This window comes from Natrix helvetica (assembly GCF_964273705.1).
Source record: "Natrix helvetica genome assembly, chromosome: 1".
Taxonomy (NCBI): Eukaryota; Metazoa; Chordata; class Lepidosauria; order Squamata; family Natricidae; genus Natrix; species Natrix helvetica.
In genome coordinates, this window is record NC_138548.1 from 243,471,647 (window position 1) to 243,488,457 (window position 16,811).

At 45.0% G+C, this 16,811-nt stretch overlaps 1 protein-coding gene across 2 annotated transcripts in view; it reads left to right on the forward strand.

Annotated features, from left to right (window-relative positions):
- ASPSCR1 (ASPSCR1 tether for SLC2A4, UBX domain containing) overlaps window positions 1–16,811 on the forward strand; it is a 79,361-nt gene that overhangs the window by 39,689 nt on the left and 22,861 nt on the right. For both annotated transcript variants that reach the window (XM_081938104.1, XM_081938103.1), the window contains exons 9-12: window positions 2,006–2,087; window positions 2,795–2,861; window positions 12,179–12,241; window positions 12,456–12,508. In XM_081938104.1, coding sequence (XP_081794230.1) covers window positions 2,006–2,087; window positions 2,795–2,861; window positions 12,179–12,241; window positions 12,456–12,508 — 265 coding nt within the window. The remainder of the gene's footprint in view (window positions 1–2,005; window positions 2,088–2,794; window positions 2,862–12,178; window positions 12,242–12,455; window positions 12,509–16,811) is intronic.

Consider the following 16,811-nt stretch of genomic DNA (forward strand, 5'->3'; position numbering starts at 1 on the left):
CAATAAATAAATTGTCAGAGCTGGCACCCGGTGCTCCCCACCACCTTTTATAGTTACTTGGTAATTAGGCTAAACCCCACCCCTGTGCGCGTGGACACCCATCACCTCGTGACCCAGAGTGAAAACCACCCGGCAATCAATCATGGATTGTTCGCAGTCAGTTATCAGTTCTGGAACGTTCTCCCGGCAGTCAATCATGAAGAGCTTTGTAGAGTTCTCAGCTGGACTGCTTGTGGAGGAGAGAAATCTCCATCTGGTAAGCATGAGTCTTGGCAGCTGGCCCAGTTGTCCCCCCCAAATGGCAGTTGGAGCTGACATACAGCCCCTCTACCATAGAGACAGCATCTTGGGAGCTAAAAAATTACAGTCAATTAGGAGTTGAAGGGACCCCTTCCCCCCAGTTTTAAGGGATGTCTGTGGTGGAATTTCGCTACCAGGTGGGGCGCCCTACAGTCCGTACTTTGAACCCATGATGCCTCCGACAGGGGATAACTTTTCCATAAAACAAGATATTGTAACTGCCCTCTGTGCCACCTGGTATCTAGTATATCTTGCACTACATAGTGCTGTTCCCCATCTACAGTAACTGGGGCTGGCGGCCATACCAGGTCTCCTCTGATATCAGATGCCTGAATTGATTGGAGCAGGCTGCAGTGGAAGACTGCAATACCACCCAATCAGTCACAAGCGTGGTTGGTTGCCCCCCCCCCCATAACGACCCATCCATCTGTTCAAAACGGATCGGCCTAGCCAACTTCCTGAGGCCCACCCCAAGACTATCAGCAACTGTGGCATTCATTAAGCAACGAGTGCAACCTGAATTGATCAGGGCTGTACATTGTCATTGCCTGGCTGCTTCCACCACTACCTATATCTCAAAATGGGCTTAGTTATTATCGGGACATCACGGTGATATTAAAAACCAATATGCTGACTCACTAAACTCCTTAGAGAGGGCTATAAGAAGTGAAGTGGTATATAAATCTAAGTGCTATTACTAGTGCTATTGCTACCCTCCAGAAGAAAAAATGATAAGGATAGATATAAGTCTGTTGCAGATGGTATGATGTTCTTCATTAAAACAAATTCTGCAATGCATTATGACAGTCTAAATTTGTTATTACCATATTTTTCGAAGTATAAGACAGACGCACCAAGGTTTTCAAGAGGCAAATGTAAAAAAAAAGGTTAAGGCACTCTGCAAACCTCCCCAAAACAGCCTGTTTTTCACGAAAACGTGCCCGTTTCCCCCCCCCAAAAGGCATGAATAACCTTTAGGGGGCTTGCAGAGTGCTCCTGGGGAGGTGTCCCCTCCCCCCAAAGGAGCAAAAAATGGCCTGTTTTTCGTGAAAACAGGCCCGTTTTTCATCAAAAAAATTGCATGCATAACTTTTAGGAGGCTTATAGAGTACTCCTGGGGGCTGGGGGGGGGGCAAAATTGAGCAAAAACAGGCCATTTTTTCACTAATTTTTGCCTTCTCCAGCCCCCAGGAGCTCTCTGAAAGCCTTCTATAGGCTCTGCACGGCCATTTTGGTGAAGGAGGGGGGTTTCAGGAGGCAAAAAATGCTGTATTCAGTGTATAAGATGCACCCAGTTTTTCAGCCTCTTTTTTGAGGGAAAAAGGTGTGTCTTATACTCCGAAAAATATGGTAATCAAGAAATACTGATGCAGTCATTACTTATGAGGCTTAGGTATGCTATGTAAAAATATGGTTATTTCCAGTATCTCAAAATTAATTGTCTGATATATATTTAGGAAAATGGAATGACAAGTTTTCATTAAAATGACTTTGTGCAGGTTTTTCAGGATACAAATTGCCTCTGTCTTTTGAACAATCTAATCTTTAGTGTGTAGGGAACTTTTATACAAAGAGGTTAATGATAGCAAAAGGATCATATCAGAATGAACAGATACAGAAGTTAAATTGATGATTGTGCAGCATAACAGGGTTGAGTTGATCTCCACTTATGGCAGTCTGCTAAGCCTTGTCTCTCTCTTCTTAGGAGGTGTTTAGAAGAAGTTCCCTTGATGACAAAGGCACAGCGAGAAGCTCAAGTGAAGGAGAAATTAGAGCGTTATCCAAAGGTAAACCTTTTTTGTGTGATCATGATTGTCCCACAGAATTAGAAATATAGATGTCTAAGTGACTTAAAGGAATATATAAGTAGCAAATAACTGTGGCCGAGTCCCCCCCCCCCCCCCAATCTTCCACTACTGTTTTTGCTTCTTTTTACATGAATTGGAAGAACTGGAATATACACTGAATAGCAGTAAGTGTTGTCTTGTTTTAGGATTCCCCCTGAGAGAATTTTTAAAAGCAGGGCAGTGGACAGATTTCTTGCATGTTTTGTTCTGCATGTTCTTTTGGTGTGAGATACAAGAGTTCTGTTGCTAAAATGAAGTGAGAATACTTAGCATTTACACAATGCTTTTAAAGTATAACCTTCCTGATCAAATCCAGAAATTACCTAATTAATTTCTGGTGAGGATAAGATTTGAATTCACACTTATGCTTTTCCTTCCATCTCTGCTACTTCAGCTGAACACTGCTATCCCTGAGTGGTCCAAGTATCAGTTTTTATGTTGCACTTCGTTTTAAAACATCTGTGTGGGTTAGTTTCCATCACTCTAAAAAGGCTCTTGAAAACTACATGTCTATTCTCACTGAGCTACACTGCCCATTCATGAAAAGAAGCAAGTTTTTGAAAATGGGCTGGTATTATTTTCAAACATGCATGAAGCTAATGTTTCTTTTTATGTAAGTAGCTGCCTGATTCTTTGCATTCAACTAGGTGGTACTACGTGTTTACTTCCCAGATCGTCACATTTTGCAAGGTTTCTTTCACCCTAGTGAAACAGGTAGGAGTACATCTTTATTTATTTATTTATTATTAGCGTTTATATACCGCCCCCTCTCCCGAAAGGGACTCGGGGCGGTGTACAGTCCGTACCAAAATACAACAGATTAAAACGTAGAAATAACTATATAAATACATGTATAAGAGGAGGGTAAAATGTGCCAAACTGTACAGCTAATAAATAAATCAATACAAAAGTTTAAAATATCAAGTTAAATTTAAAACAATATCCCTCTAAAAACCAGTAAGAATGTGTATGCCAGGAGGTAGACGTTAAAATTATGCCAAACCAGCCAGTCGGAACAGGTGTGTTTTCAGTTTCTGTCGGAAGGAGCGGAGGTCAGTAGTGGTTCTAATATCTCCTATCTTCTGCTTTATATAAATAATCGAACTGAAAAAGACCAACAGTGCCTGGCTATCAAGCTAATATTTGTGACTTTAAAAGATTTACACGTCTCTAGCTGCTTTATTTTACTGCTATTTTAAAAGTTTGTTGTATGGAAAACTGAGTGGTATGGAAGATAGCTGAAATTGCTTTCTGAACAGAATGTGTTTCCTACAACTGCCTGCTGGCTTCTTTTTCAGACCACTTATCACGGCGTTAGTCATGCTCAGATGAGCCCATGAACAAACAGGGTGTTGGTCTAGCATAGTTTCAGCCAGAGCCCAAAAAAGAGTTGGAAATACTGGAAAGAATTTGAATCAACCACTCTGCTTCAATGTGCTGGGGGTCAAGAGGAAAACCAGACTCCCTGCACTTTTAAATAGTCAAAATCTAGGACTTGTTAACTGCAAAGTAGGATATGCACCCAAAGAGATGTCCCTCTTCAATGGGGAAGAGGGACATCTCTCTGGGTGCACATCCTACATCGCAGTTTAATTCCTCTCAGGCCGGAAACTTGATGATATTCTTTACTTGATTGGACTCAAAAAATACCTCTCCCACTGGATCTAATACAGCAGATGGAGACCACCACAGGATTGTGGTGCTTCAAATAGCCTGTGCCCTTTCTGGGTGACAAACAACAGCTGGAATTGCACATGCAAGTCTACTGAGAGTCAGTACGGTTTGTGTACAAAGGTAAAATGCCGTAATTATCCACAGGCTATGCTCCATTCTGATCAACTTCATTTTTACGGATACTTTTAAAGGGTAGCCTCAGGGACAGCTTGTTTCCTAGTCTATTCAGTAGTCTGTTCTGGAGTGACCATGCATGTCCATGGGCAGAGCCTCTTGGTCCAGGGAAAGAGGCAATTGGTATGCAACACAAAGATTTCTCAGCTCTTCCATAATCCAGGAGGAATGCCAGGATCCGCAGAGAAGGAAAAGCACATAGACACAATATGATACAAAGGCCCAGCTACCTTTTCATTCCAAGCAGTGAATAAGGCTTAAATTGACCTGTCAATGAAGGCTTCAGGGATAATCCCAAACTCCTTCCAGAGCCTAGGACAGGGGTCCCCAACCATCACCCCGCCTCCATCCTTAGACTAGTACCAGTCTGTGGCATGCCAGAAACCAGGCCACACAAACAAGCATGCAAAATCAAGACAGTAATAGATAAAGATATGGCATGAGATGAGGGGCGGGCCATTTTCAGGGAACATAGACTTGGTGTTTGGTACCAGTTCCACATTCCAGCCCTCTGTGCTTAGTTTCAGACTCTGGCCAGATTTCCAGAGGCATGGACTTTTAACTGCTGGGGTCACATGTGAACCTCCTAGGCCAGTAGTCTCCACCCTTTTGGGCATCAGGGACTGGTTCCATGAAGAGAGGTTTTTTCATGGACTGGAGGGGGCATTGTTTTCCTGCCTGCTCTTAAACCCCTGAAATTGTTCACTCCCCAACTACTTGCTGACTTTCCCCAGCCTATTGTGAGTAGGTAAATTTAATGTTTCTGCTTTCTTATATCAGGATGTTGAGTTAGGTTAGGTGCAGTGGTGGGATTTAAAATTTTTGACTACCTGTTCGGTGGGCATGGCTTGGTGGGCATGGCAATGGAAGGATACTGCAAAATCCCCATTCTCTCCCCACTCCAAGGCAAGGATACTTTAACATCTCCATTTCCACCCCACTCCAGGGCAAGGATACTGTAAAATCTCCATTTCCACCCCACTCCAGGGCAAAGATACTGTAAAATCTCAGTTGGGACTCGGGAGGCAGAGAATAGATGGGGGTGGGGCCAGTCAGAGGTGGTCTTTACCGGTTCTCTGAACTACTCAAAATTTCCTGTAAAATCTCCATTTCCACCCCACTACAAGGCAAGGATACTGTAAATTTTCCAGTGGAAGAGAGGGAGGGGTCACGTGTGGGTATTCTCAAAGCCTGATTGGTCCAAAGACTGAGAGAAAAATTCTTAAATGCGCCTTCCTTCTCCTTATCTCCCAGTTTCCTCTCAGTCTTTTGGTCCAAGCACTGTTGAGATAGGTAGGAATTGAATTGTTGACTACTTATTAATTGGAAAATTGTAATTCGAACCTATTGTAGACTCTAAAAAGTATACATTTCCAAATGTACTGCTGCGGCCTAAGGGACATTAATTCTGCCCCGTGGGGTCGGTGAGAGCCCCGTGGGGCATTACCACTCCCTCTCCGCGGGCCTGGAGCTCTTCTCCCTATCCCTGGGCCAGTGGGGGTGACGGACTCTGAAATGCAGCTTCGGGAGCTTTTTTCAGTTAGCGCTGACTTGCCACCGCTTGCAGGAGCGTGCGAAGAGCCTGCTGCCGTTTTTCGCTCTGCCTCAGGAGCAGCGCAAAGGCAGACAGGCTTTGGCACCAGGTTTCTGAGACAGGAGAGCCCGTTCTCAGCAGCGGGGAGCCCGACCGCACAGTTTGGAGCCAGTTGCGGGCCGCTTTGGAACACGCCAGCCGGCCGAAGCTCCGTCAGCCATTTTGTACGCCACGTGCAGAGGGCCGCTAAAGGCCACATGGGCGCTGGAAGGCCTCAGACAGGGAGGCCGGAATTTGGCACAGCCCGCAAGCTCCTAAGGGTCCAGGCTCCGATGGGGTCTACAGAGGCTCAACCAATTCGTGAGTGGGGCAATGGAGGTGAGATCAGGAGTTTCCCAAGGCCCTGCAGAGGCCTCTAGGGCAACTGAGGAGGATCAAGGCCTGGGCCCCAAGGCAAGGGTGGTGGCAGACAAACCCATGGCATCCCAGCGCCCCCCTAGGGCCATAACCAGGGAGGAGGCAAGGAGGCAGAAGGCGCTGGAAAAGACCAGGGCCAAAAAGCAGGCCTAAGCCACTAGGCCCAGATCGCCCTGCTGGTCCAGGTCCCCAGTCAGGCCCTCCTCTATTCAATCAGCTTCTCCCAGGGGCTTCAGTCTGTCCTCTCCTTCGGTCTCCCCACCCAGGTCTTACGTTTATTCCAGACAAGGGGTGTCACCTTCCCCTCTGTTTCACCGAATCCTGCAAGGGAGGGGGCTGTGGACCCTTTGGAGGGTACTTCTGGAACACACAAGCCTTCCTGCAGATTAGCCCCTCAGAACCCAGGTTCCTCTCATGAGGAGATGGAGGATCTGGAACACCTTCCTGAAAATATTAAGAGGCTTATTTCTGCAGCCATCACCTGGGGCATTGCCCAGAGGGAAAGGAACTTCCATTCCTATAGAACCCAGAGTGGCCATAGCCTGCAACAGCATAGGGCTCCTTCACCATCCATGGTCAGTGAGGGATCCATCCTGGGGGAGGACAATCTCCAGGACATGGGGTTCTCGGAGGATGAAAATTTCAATGCTTCCTCCTGGGCCGTAAAGTCTGCGGCAGCAGCCTCATACTTCAACCGCACCATGGTGATGTGGCTCTGCCAGCTCCAGGATCGTATCCCGATCCAGGATGAGCGCCTCCATCAGGATGTTACTAAAATAATGGCCGCAGCCCAATTTTTGCCAATGCGACCCTGGACACGGTGAAATTCACCTCCAGCGCCTTGGCCACCTCGGTTACATCCCGTCGTCTGCTATGGTTACGTAACTGGCAGATGGACAATAAGGGGAATGGAATCTGGCTGCTGCCCCTTTCACCGGTCCCAAGCTTTTGGGGGAGGCCCTCGACCCAATCTTAGTCGAGGATAAAGACAAAAAGAAGGTTCTCCCATCTAACGCCAAAAAGTCCGAGGCCCGCACTTACCCTTATTGCAGACCTTCGTATAGGGTCACTGAGTATGACCACCAGCAACGGTATCAGTCGTTCAGGTCAGACAGGAAGTACCCACGACAGACGTATCAAGACCGTAACAGGTTTCAACACCAGTCTAGGCGGCCCTTTTGAGGGGGAGGTGGTCGCCCCTTCTGCAGGGGGAGGTGGTCGCCCCTTCCGCAGGGGGAAGTGACTCGAACCCGAGTCTTCCCATAGGCGGCCGTCTGTCCCATTATGAGGATGTTTGGGACGAAATTACCTTGGACGCCTGGGTAAGATCCACAGTCCGTCATGGCCTGAGACTGGAGTTCCTCTCCACCCCCTGAATCTCTTCAGGTCATTCCCACCATCGAGGTGCTCGGAGCGCCGTCGCCTGATGGATCTGGCCGTAAAGCACCTTCTTGAAATCCAGGTGGTGGAGGCGGTCCCTCCTATGGAACGAGGTCATGGCTACTACTCCCATCTGTTAGTGATCCCGAAGAGTTCGGGAGGCTGGAGGGCGATTCTGGATCTGAAATGCCTGAACCGCTACCTGGTCTACAGCGCTTCAATATGTCCTCCCTCAAGTCAATTCTGCAGGGCATTCGGAGTGGGGATCTCTTGGCATCAGTAGACCTCACAGAGGCCTACCTCCACATCCCAATCCTGCCGGCCCATCGCAGGTACTTAAGGTTTTCACAAGGGGACCTGCATTACCAATGCAGGGCTCTACCCTTCGGCCTGGCGTCCGCTCCCCGCACTTTCACAAAGGTCTTGGCGGCATTGGCGGCTCACCTCTGAACTTTCCCAGTGAGACTCCAATGCTATCTAGACGATGTCCTAGTTCAGGCAGGGTCCCTTCCACAGGCAGTGACAGATCTTCAGCTTACCATCCAGTGCCTTCAGTCCCTGGGGTTCTCAGTCAATTTCCCCAAGAGCCACCTTTCCCCTTCCATTCGCATCCTCCACTTGGGGATGGTCATAAATTCAGCGGCAGGGATGGTCCACCTGTCCCCCAACCGTCAGACCAGTCTGCGCCAACTTGCAAACAGGGTCCACAGAAGTCAGTCAGTTTCCATCCTGACCTTGTCTCAGTTACTTGGCAAGATGGTCTCTTGCATTGGGATAGTCCCATGGGCCAGACTACATCTTCGCCCTCTCCAGTGGGCGCTCATTCCCTTTCAGAGGCAGAGGATGAGCAACTTCCCCCGGAACATTTGCTCCCAGCGACAGTCCGGGCATCTCTCAAGTGGTGGCTCTCCCCAGCCCTATGGAAGGGCTGCTCAATTTGGGAACCAGACAGAGTGAAGGTCACCACGGACGGGAGTCTGGTTGGGGGGCCTTGACTCATACAGGGCCGCTGGGCTGCCTCAGACCTCCGACACAATATCAATTGGTTGGAACTGAAGGCAGCTCAGTTGGCCCTCCTGCACTTCAAAGACCTGGTGCAGGGCCGTCCCGTGCCCCTCCTGACGGACAATGTCACCACAAAGGCCCACATAAACCATCTGGGAGGGACCCATTCTCGGGCACTCTGGCTAGAGGCCTTGAGGATCGGGTCCTGGGCGGAGAGACATCTAATGTCCCTCGTGTCGGAGCACATCTCGGATGAGTCCAACCACCAGGTGGACTGACTGAGCCGGGTGACTCTGGACAATGGCGAGTGGCAGCTCCACCCGGATCTCTTTCAGGTAATCTGTCAGAGGTTCCCCCCCCCCCCCCATTGATGGATCTCTTTGCCATGCCAGCAAATTCTCAACTGCGGAGGTTCTTCTCCCATTTCCAGAGCCGGACCGCAGAGGGCACGGATGCCCTCAGGAACCGTTGGCCTCTGGGCCTGTTCTATGCCTTCCCTCCTATACCCCTTATCCCTGGGACCCTCAGGAAGGTAGTGTCAGAGGGGCCTTGGTCATCATGATAGCCCCTTATTGGCCCAGGAGACCCTAGTTTGCAGATCTAGTACAGCTGTCAGTGTCCCCTCCATGGAAGATTCCTTGGGAGGAGATTGTCTTGCGCCAGGGGGTCTTGATCCACCCGGAGCCCCAGTGGCTCCATCTGACCGCCTGGCTCTTGAACGGCGACTCCTGAGGAAGGCTAACCTGTCCTCCAAGGTCATACAAACCATCGAGGCCTCTAGGTGCCCATCAACTACCTGGATCTATAACTCCACCTGGGCCACCTTCGTCAGATGGTGCTCCCCCCTAGGCAACAACCCAGCTAGGGCCACGATCCCCAACGTCTTAGACTTTCTGCAGAAAGGACTGGACGATGGCCTATTGCCCAACACTCTGCGTCGACAGGTAGCGGCGCTGTCTTCCGTCCTGGAGGGTTTGGGTTCCTCTTCTCTTTCCCACGTTCCTCTGGTCAAACGTTTCCTGAAAGGGGTGGCTAACCTCAAGCCCCCAACTATCCACAGGTTCCCGACTTGGGATCTTCCCCTGGTCCTCAGGGCTCTGACAGGGTCCTCATTCAAGCCGATCAGGACGGTTCATCTGAGATTTCTATCCCTTAAGGTAGCCTTTCTAGTGGCAATCACTTCCGCCCGTCGTATCTCGGAGCTGGGCGCCCTATCCTCCAAAGATGACCTCTGTCATTTTCAACAGGATAGGGTGGTTCTTCACCTTGATCCCACTTTTTCCAAAGGTGAACACCCCCTTTCACAGGGCACAGGAAATTGTTCTGCCCAGTTTCTGCCCAGCTCCTTCTGGAGATAGGGAGCGACTTTGGCATCATTTGGACGTCCGCCGCGCCTTGCGCGTCTATCTCAGGCGGACAGCGGGGTTGCGCAGGTCGGAGGCCCTCTCTGTCTCCTTTCAGCCGAGGTCATTGGGAGCCAGGGTATCCTCAGCCACCATTGGCCGGTGGCTACGACAGGCTATAGTAGCGGCCTACGAGGCGGTGGGTCAGTCTGTCCTGGCTGGGATTACGGGCCACTCAACTAGAAGTGCCGTGACCACAGCAGCATGGGCTACCAGGGCACCGTTCGAAGACATATGTCGGGTGGCTACCTGGGCGGCCCCGACCCCATTCATCCGACACTATTGACTGGACGCATTCATCCCTGTGGACGCTTCCATCGGGCGTAGGGTCTTACAGAGGGTGGTGGCTGACACTCCCCTTGGGTCATAGTTCTTCCTGGGACTAAGCTTGGGTATATCCCACACGTGACCCCTCCCTCCTTCCACTGGAAAAAGAACAGTCTTACCTGAACGTGTCTTTTTAGGGGAAGAGAGGGAGGGGTCACGACCCGCCCTAGATTGAGTGAGGTGGGGCCAACGGGTAGACGGGCCTATACTTGCTTTCAGGTCCAATGTTCACCATCGAGGAAACTGGGAGATAAGGAGAAGGAAGGAGCATTTAAGAAGTTTTCTCTCAGTCTTTGGACCAATCAGGCTTTGAGAATACCCACCCGTGACCCCTCCCTCTCTTCCCCTGAAAAGACACGTTCAGGTAAGACCAATGTTCTATCTCCATTTCCACCCCACTCCAGGGCAAGGATACTGTAAAATCTCCATTTCCACCCCACTCCAGGGGAAGGATACTGTAAAATCTCCATTCCCTCCCCACTCGAAGGCAAGGATACTGTAACATCTCCATTCCCTCCCAGCTCCAGGGCAAGGATACTGTAAAATCTCCATTTCCACCCCATCCCAAGGATACTGTAAAATCTCCATTCCCTCCCCACTCCAGCGCAAGGATGCTATAAAATCTCCATTTCCACCCCATCCCAAGGATACTGTAAAATCTCCATTCCCTCCCCACTCCAGCGCAAGGATGCTGTAAAATCTCCATTCCCTCCCCACTCCAGCGCAAGGATGCTGTAAAATCTCCATGTCCACCCTATTCCAAGGCAAGGATACTGTAACATCTCCATTCCCTCCCCACTCCAGGGCAAGGATGCTGTAAAATCTCCATTTCCACCCCACCCCACTAACCTGCTTTCTAGCTCTGTTCTCTTGTGCAGGGCAGCTGAAGACCCAGCCAATCAGTGGCAGTGTATAGATGGGGTAGGAGCCAGTCAGAGGTGGTCTTTACCGGTTCTCTGAACTACTCAAAATTTCTGCTGCTGGTTCACGAGAACCGGTAAGAACTGGCTGAATAGTACCTCTGGTTAGGTGGAATATATCAGATAGGAGATCTGGCTTAGAATCATAGAATTGGAAGGGAATCTAGAGAATCTATCCCTACTCTATGCAAATTTACTGTTATAGCAATATTAATGAATGATTATCAGTTTTTTGCTTATAAATGTCTAATGATGAAATCCACCAACCTTTGAGGAAGTCAACTCTAGTGTCTGATTGTTTATACCACCAACTTCTCATGCTATATAGATTATATAGGTGGCTTATCTGGAGATTTAGCTGGATTTCCAATTCTTATATGTGCTGATTTGGGAGAACGTAAATAGACAACACTGCATCTTCACTGTATTACTTTGTACTTTAGAATGGTTTAGCCTTTACCTTCACTTAGAAGTAGTCATGTTCTTTGTATCATCTCTCACTACTATTCCGGCAGTACCCAGTCTCCACTAGTAAATGTTTTCCTTATATATTCCTCAGGTAAGCAGTGCTACTTCAGCTGTTTCTAAAGGCAAAAGATCTTAGATAATTCAATATTGTAAGACAGCAACCATACAAAAAAGCCTGTCAGTTTGGGATAGCAATAGCACTTAGACTTCTATAGTGCTTCACAGTGCTTTTACAGTCCTCTCTAAGAGGTTTACAGAGTCAGCCTTTTTGCCCCAACAATCCGGGTCCTCATTTTACCCACCTCGGAAGGATGGAAGGCTGAGTCAAATTTCAGGCAGCAGGCAGTCAGCAGAAGTAGCCTGCAGTACTGCATTCTAACCATTGCACCACTGCAGCTCTGGTCAAATGTGCTGGAAGAGCTTGTGTAAATAAACCAATTTTAATTGTTGCCTATAAGAATATAATTTTTATGGTCAAAAGATAGCTAACATTTCTAAGGATGCAGAAGGAGATTTTAAATACAGCAGCAAAATGTTCCACGTGGATGCTGGAATCAAAAGGTGAACTCAGTAAAGATGGTGGTAATTTAAAGTTTCTGCTTTCTACTGTGTCAGTCTTTGAGATAAGACTAAGTTGATATTCTCTTTAAAATATACCATCAAAGAGGATGGTGCTTATAACATATGTGCAGCTCATAGTAAACTTTTTTTTTTTGCTTTGTTTAACAGTTGGTGCTCTGAGGGCATTTGTGAAAAGTCTCCTTGTAAATCCAGAGATATCATTTTATTTGTGTAAGTTCAGATTTATGTTTTATAATTTTTACAGATAACATTCTGGGTCTGTTGCTGCTATTGATTTGGAGAAAATGATTTTACAAACCATACGTTGTATTTATATGTAAGGTTGTGAGACATATAACTCACTTTCACTGTGCCTAGACCTTTCCTAAAGCCCTTTGGTTTCCTTCATCTTGTTTCTTAATGAAAATATTGTTTTTTATTGTAGTTATTACACCACCCAAATCCATTCTGAATGACGATGGCATGACTCTTTTTCAGGTAGTAGTTATATCACTCATTCAGTTTTTTTAAAATTTTAAAATACTTTTGTGTTTTTACTATTGTATATCTTAATCAAATGAAGGACAGATGAAATGACTTTATTTCTTGTGCTAGAATTTCTTGATTTGCGTCTTGCTTTGACTATAGTGATTCTATCAATAGTTCTTTTATTCTAAATTGTGAAAATCTATCTCACTGGTCCTTTAATACCTGGTAATGTGTAGAATAATGGATTGTTCATAAGATAATGGTAGCATTAACATGAAGGAGGATACTGGATATTAGAATGGGTGTAGAATCCACTGATCTGGAAAATATTCTGTTTCATTCCAGACTATGTAAAATCTATATCCAGCCCTAAAACGTGCCTGTTTTATTCATAATTCAATATCTGAAATCCCAGAAAGCAATTGTACTTCCAAGAAGCTACTTCTGGAAACTGCTGGACCAACCCTGAAAAGCCTGGAGAGGTTCAACATTGTCCAGAAATAAACAAAACATTCTGGAATTCTACAGAATCATAGTGATATTTTTATTTGGCTTAAGCCCTCTTTATTTTTTAACATGTTATATTTCTGGATCCGTGAAATTTCCTTAAGCTAATTCTTATAGATTTAACTGGGTAATAGTTCATTTTCTTGGAGTTAAGGTTCTTCTGGATGAAAGTTTAATTATATATTCATTGTTTATTACAAAATGTTAAGGGAGAACAAGCAGTGTTATCGTTCTTTAATAGCTGTTTCATGATTTTCTTACCAGCATTTTTCTAATTAAAGATAATCTGTTACAGATGGAATCCTCACAATGTTGTTTAATTATCAGTTAAGAAGGGAATAGCTATATATTATTGTAGTATTTGAGCAATAGGAATTATTTCTCGGGATCATCTAATTAAGAATCATTGAAAACAGAGCATTGTCTGTAATAGTGCCAAGTGACAAATAAATTCAGGATCAAGATTTTTAAATAAGGTGTTGGTTTCAGCTACTTTTAATGCTATATAGTAATGTATTTTAAGAATTTCTGTCCAGCTAAATGAATCTTTCAGGATGCAGCAAGGAGAAAGACACCTAAGGCAGATTGCTAAGAACTAAAACTCATTTATAAATTTGAGCTTTATTGTGATACAATATCCTTTATTAGCTCCTACAGTACTAGTTCCTTTGAGCAAGGCAACATTGTCCTCTTCCTTACACTGAGTAGCACATTTTTGCTACATACGTCCCACATACCAAACAGAATAGCCTTTGATTTAGCCAATCTTCTATGTTTGCCATGGTATTGTTTAATAATTGTCCCAAAGCCTGTCTCCTAGTTCTTAAAAGAATGTGGGAAACATTATCTCTCTGTAGAGCCACTGATTGGTAAATAATGAAGGAAGATGCTGATCTGTCCTCTGCCTGCAAGCACTTGTATCTTGTTCTTATTTGGGCACATTAACTGTCCGTGCTTATTACTCAACTCATCTCAACTGTCTTGTGATACTACAGTGCAGGTTATTTTTAGTTTATATGACTACTGCTTTGCAAAGTGCATGGGATATTAAGCGAGAGAGAACAATTCATGTTTCATTCTAATCGGTTCTTGAGAAAAATATGGTGTTAATATGGACTGAAAGTTTTGAATATGTGCCCCGAACAGATTTTGTTCTCCTTATTTGCCTTGTTTTTTGGAAACGAATATGTCTGTACCAAATTATGCCAATTTTAATGCTTATTTCTTTTATTCTATTTTTAACATAATGGTCTTATATACTATTCTGTGTTTTATATATTGCATTCTTATATGGCCTAATGACTAGTCAGTAAAATAATACCATTGTGAAGAGGTTATGGGGAAAAAAGTATATTCTTGTAATGGAAGTGTTAAAACTATTGTAGATAGCTCAATTATCTCACCATCCTGGGTTCATTTCCCAGAATTAATAAAACAGCAGCGGTAAGCCTTAGGTTATTTAAAAACTTCTGTTCAGTTTGTCTGCTTTGTATTGTAGACATGTAGTGAGTAATGCCGGTTCTGAAATATATTTTGCATTCATTGTAGGCTTTTTACGAATCAGGCAACCCAGTCACGCTTGAAAGCGTTATACAAAACATGAAATGACTCTCTACTTTAGGAAGATATGGAAGGGAGATAGGATCCCTTGCACAATCATTGCATCCCAGATGTAATGAGTTGTGTTTTATTTCCTGGTATCAGTCACTGTTTACGGTTACTATAATCCCACAGTGTTGATTATCTGTCCTGAAGATCACTAGACTGACCTTCCTCTACTTCTCTGACTTGAGGTTAATTTGTTAACTTCTGTAAGAGTTCCTCCCTGTTGTGGGTCAATGCAGCTCTGTTCTTTCTTCCCTCTCTTTCTTTTGATCTTTTAGCCCCCAGGCCTCAGAGAAGAGCATGCTTTTGCCAACTGAACAATCTTTCTCTGTTTCAGAGGCCTTGAAAAATTGCATTCCTGATTTTTAGCAAAGCTTGCTGTGACTGAGTTTAACTCTTTACATTAATTTTTTTTTTTGCATAAACTGGCTATTTTTCATAATGAGAGTGAGATTCTAGGTGGAACGAAAAGAGCCTTGCAGGATGATGATGATGATGATTATTATTTTGCATGAAAAATAGCTTAGCTGATCTGAAAATATTGCTCGGAGAATGTGATATATACCCAAGAGTCACTTAGAGGTTGATAGGTTATATAGAGTGTACTAGGAATTCATTTCCATAGTCTTATCTCATAGCCTTTCAGGCGACATACTGAATTAGGAAAGGATTAGAGTTCTTCTGAAGTTGTTTATAATTGATCTTTCCAAATTCCATGACTTCTTATGGATGAGATACAAGTGCAGCTGCTGTCAAGAGTGCTGAACATATAAAGTTAGTACTGTGGCTACTTGCATCCAAATTTGAGGCTTCTTTCCTTTTGATAAATGTGTCTAACTGAAGATCTCTTGCCAAAAAGTTTGGGTTTCCCCCCCAAAAAGTATCTCTATATGAATTACCAATAAGATTTTATTTTTTGCTACAATGCTTACATCGGCCTCTTTTCCACTTCCCTATGAGAATATGTCCAGTTTATGCTCTTTTCAGCCTTGTTACATATTTGTTATTTCTAGGTTGTGGTTCTGTGATACGTAGGCTATTTAATTCTTGATGTTGTCCCAAGGGCCTTTCTGCATGAGCAAAACAGAGAGCTGCATTTTAACCATAAGCATGAATTCCCCAAAAGTATTTCCAAAGGGTAGTACTCTACTTTTACAAACATGCTACTTGTGGGTAATTGCATGGGCAGAAAGTTTTTTCTTGTTTTGAAGGAAAACAGAGATCTGGCTAGATGGCAACTCTAGCCCAAAAGAGTGTTTCCATAAAATATTGCTTTATTCCTGGAAACAAGGTAGAACACATTCCGTCTTGAGTTTTAGTGTCTTTGGGTTAGCTCTGCTTAGCTTTATTCTATTAAAAATGGTGCACTTTTTTACACTAAAGCATAGTGCAGGGACACAAACCTCAATTCCTTTTAAGAAAAAGGTAGATGGGCCAGTTTTTATTAACTATCCACCTAAAACAATAACATGGAAGTATAGTTCACATATGTGAGTGGGCCTGTGCAGATTATTCACTCTGTATCCATGTCTCAACAGTGTGAAGCAACTGCAAATGTAGGAAACTTTGGCATATCTTGTTTTGGGCCTTTGTAGTGTCGTGTCAGGGTTCCAAATAGCATCCAAAAGTAAGTCAGAGTCCAAGGCAAAATATTGCTCAAAGTTCCAATTTATTAAGAGAGCCATGTTGGCACATCTGGGAAAACCTGAATCTGAAAGCTTCCTGGTTTTCCCCATCCAGTTGAAAGTTCAAGATCTTGCCCCCACGCCCACAAGTCCATCACATAGTCCAATCTCCCACTGCCATGCTGGCAGTTCCACCCATCTAGTTCCGGTCAGGTGCAGAGGTGCAAAGACAAAAGATGACCTTGGCTTTCTAGAAAGAATTTTGTTATGGCTACATAGCATCTAACTCCATACAATCCCCCCTCCCATTTTCCCACAATAGAAAATGCATGGTAGAATCATAGAAAGTTTGGCAGGCCAAAGATCCAAAAGAAAAATGGCTGCAGGCCTAACATGTTGATCCAGAGAACTGCTTTGCTCACCAGCAATGTGTCTCTTGAATTAACCCCTACTATTGTAATTAGGAGTACATTGTAAGGGATGCACTTTTTAATCACAGGCAGAATTCAAAGAAATAAGGAATCGTTCCATAGGCATACAGAAAGTTTACAACACTGTGAAGGTCAGCTCTTGAG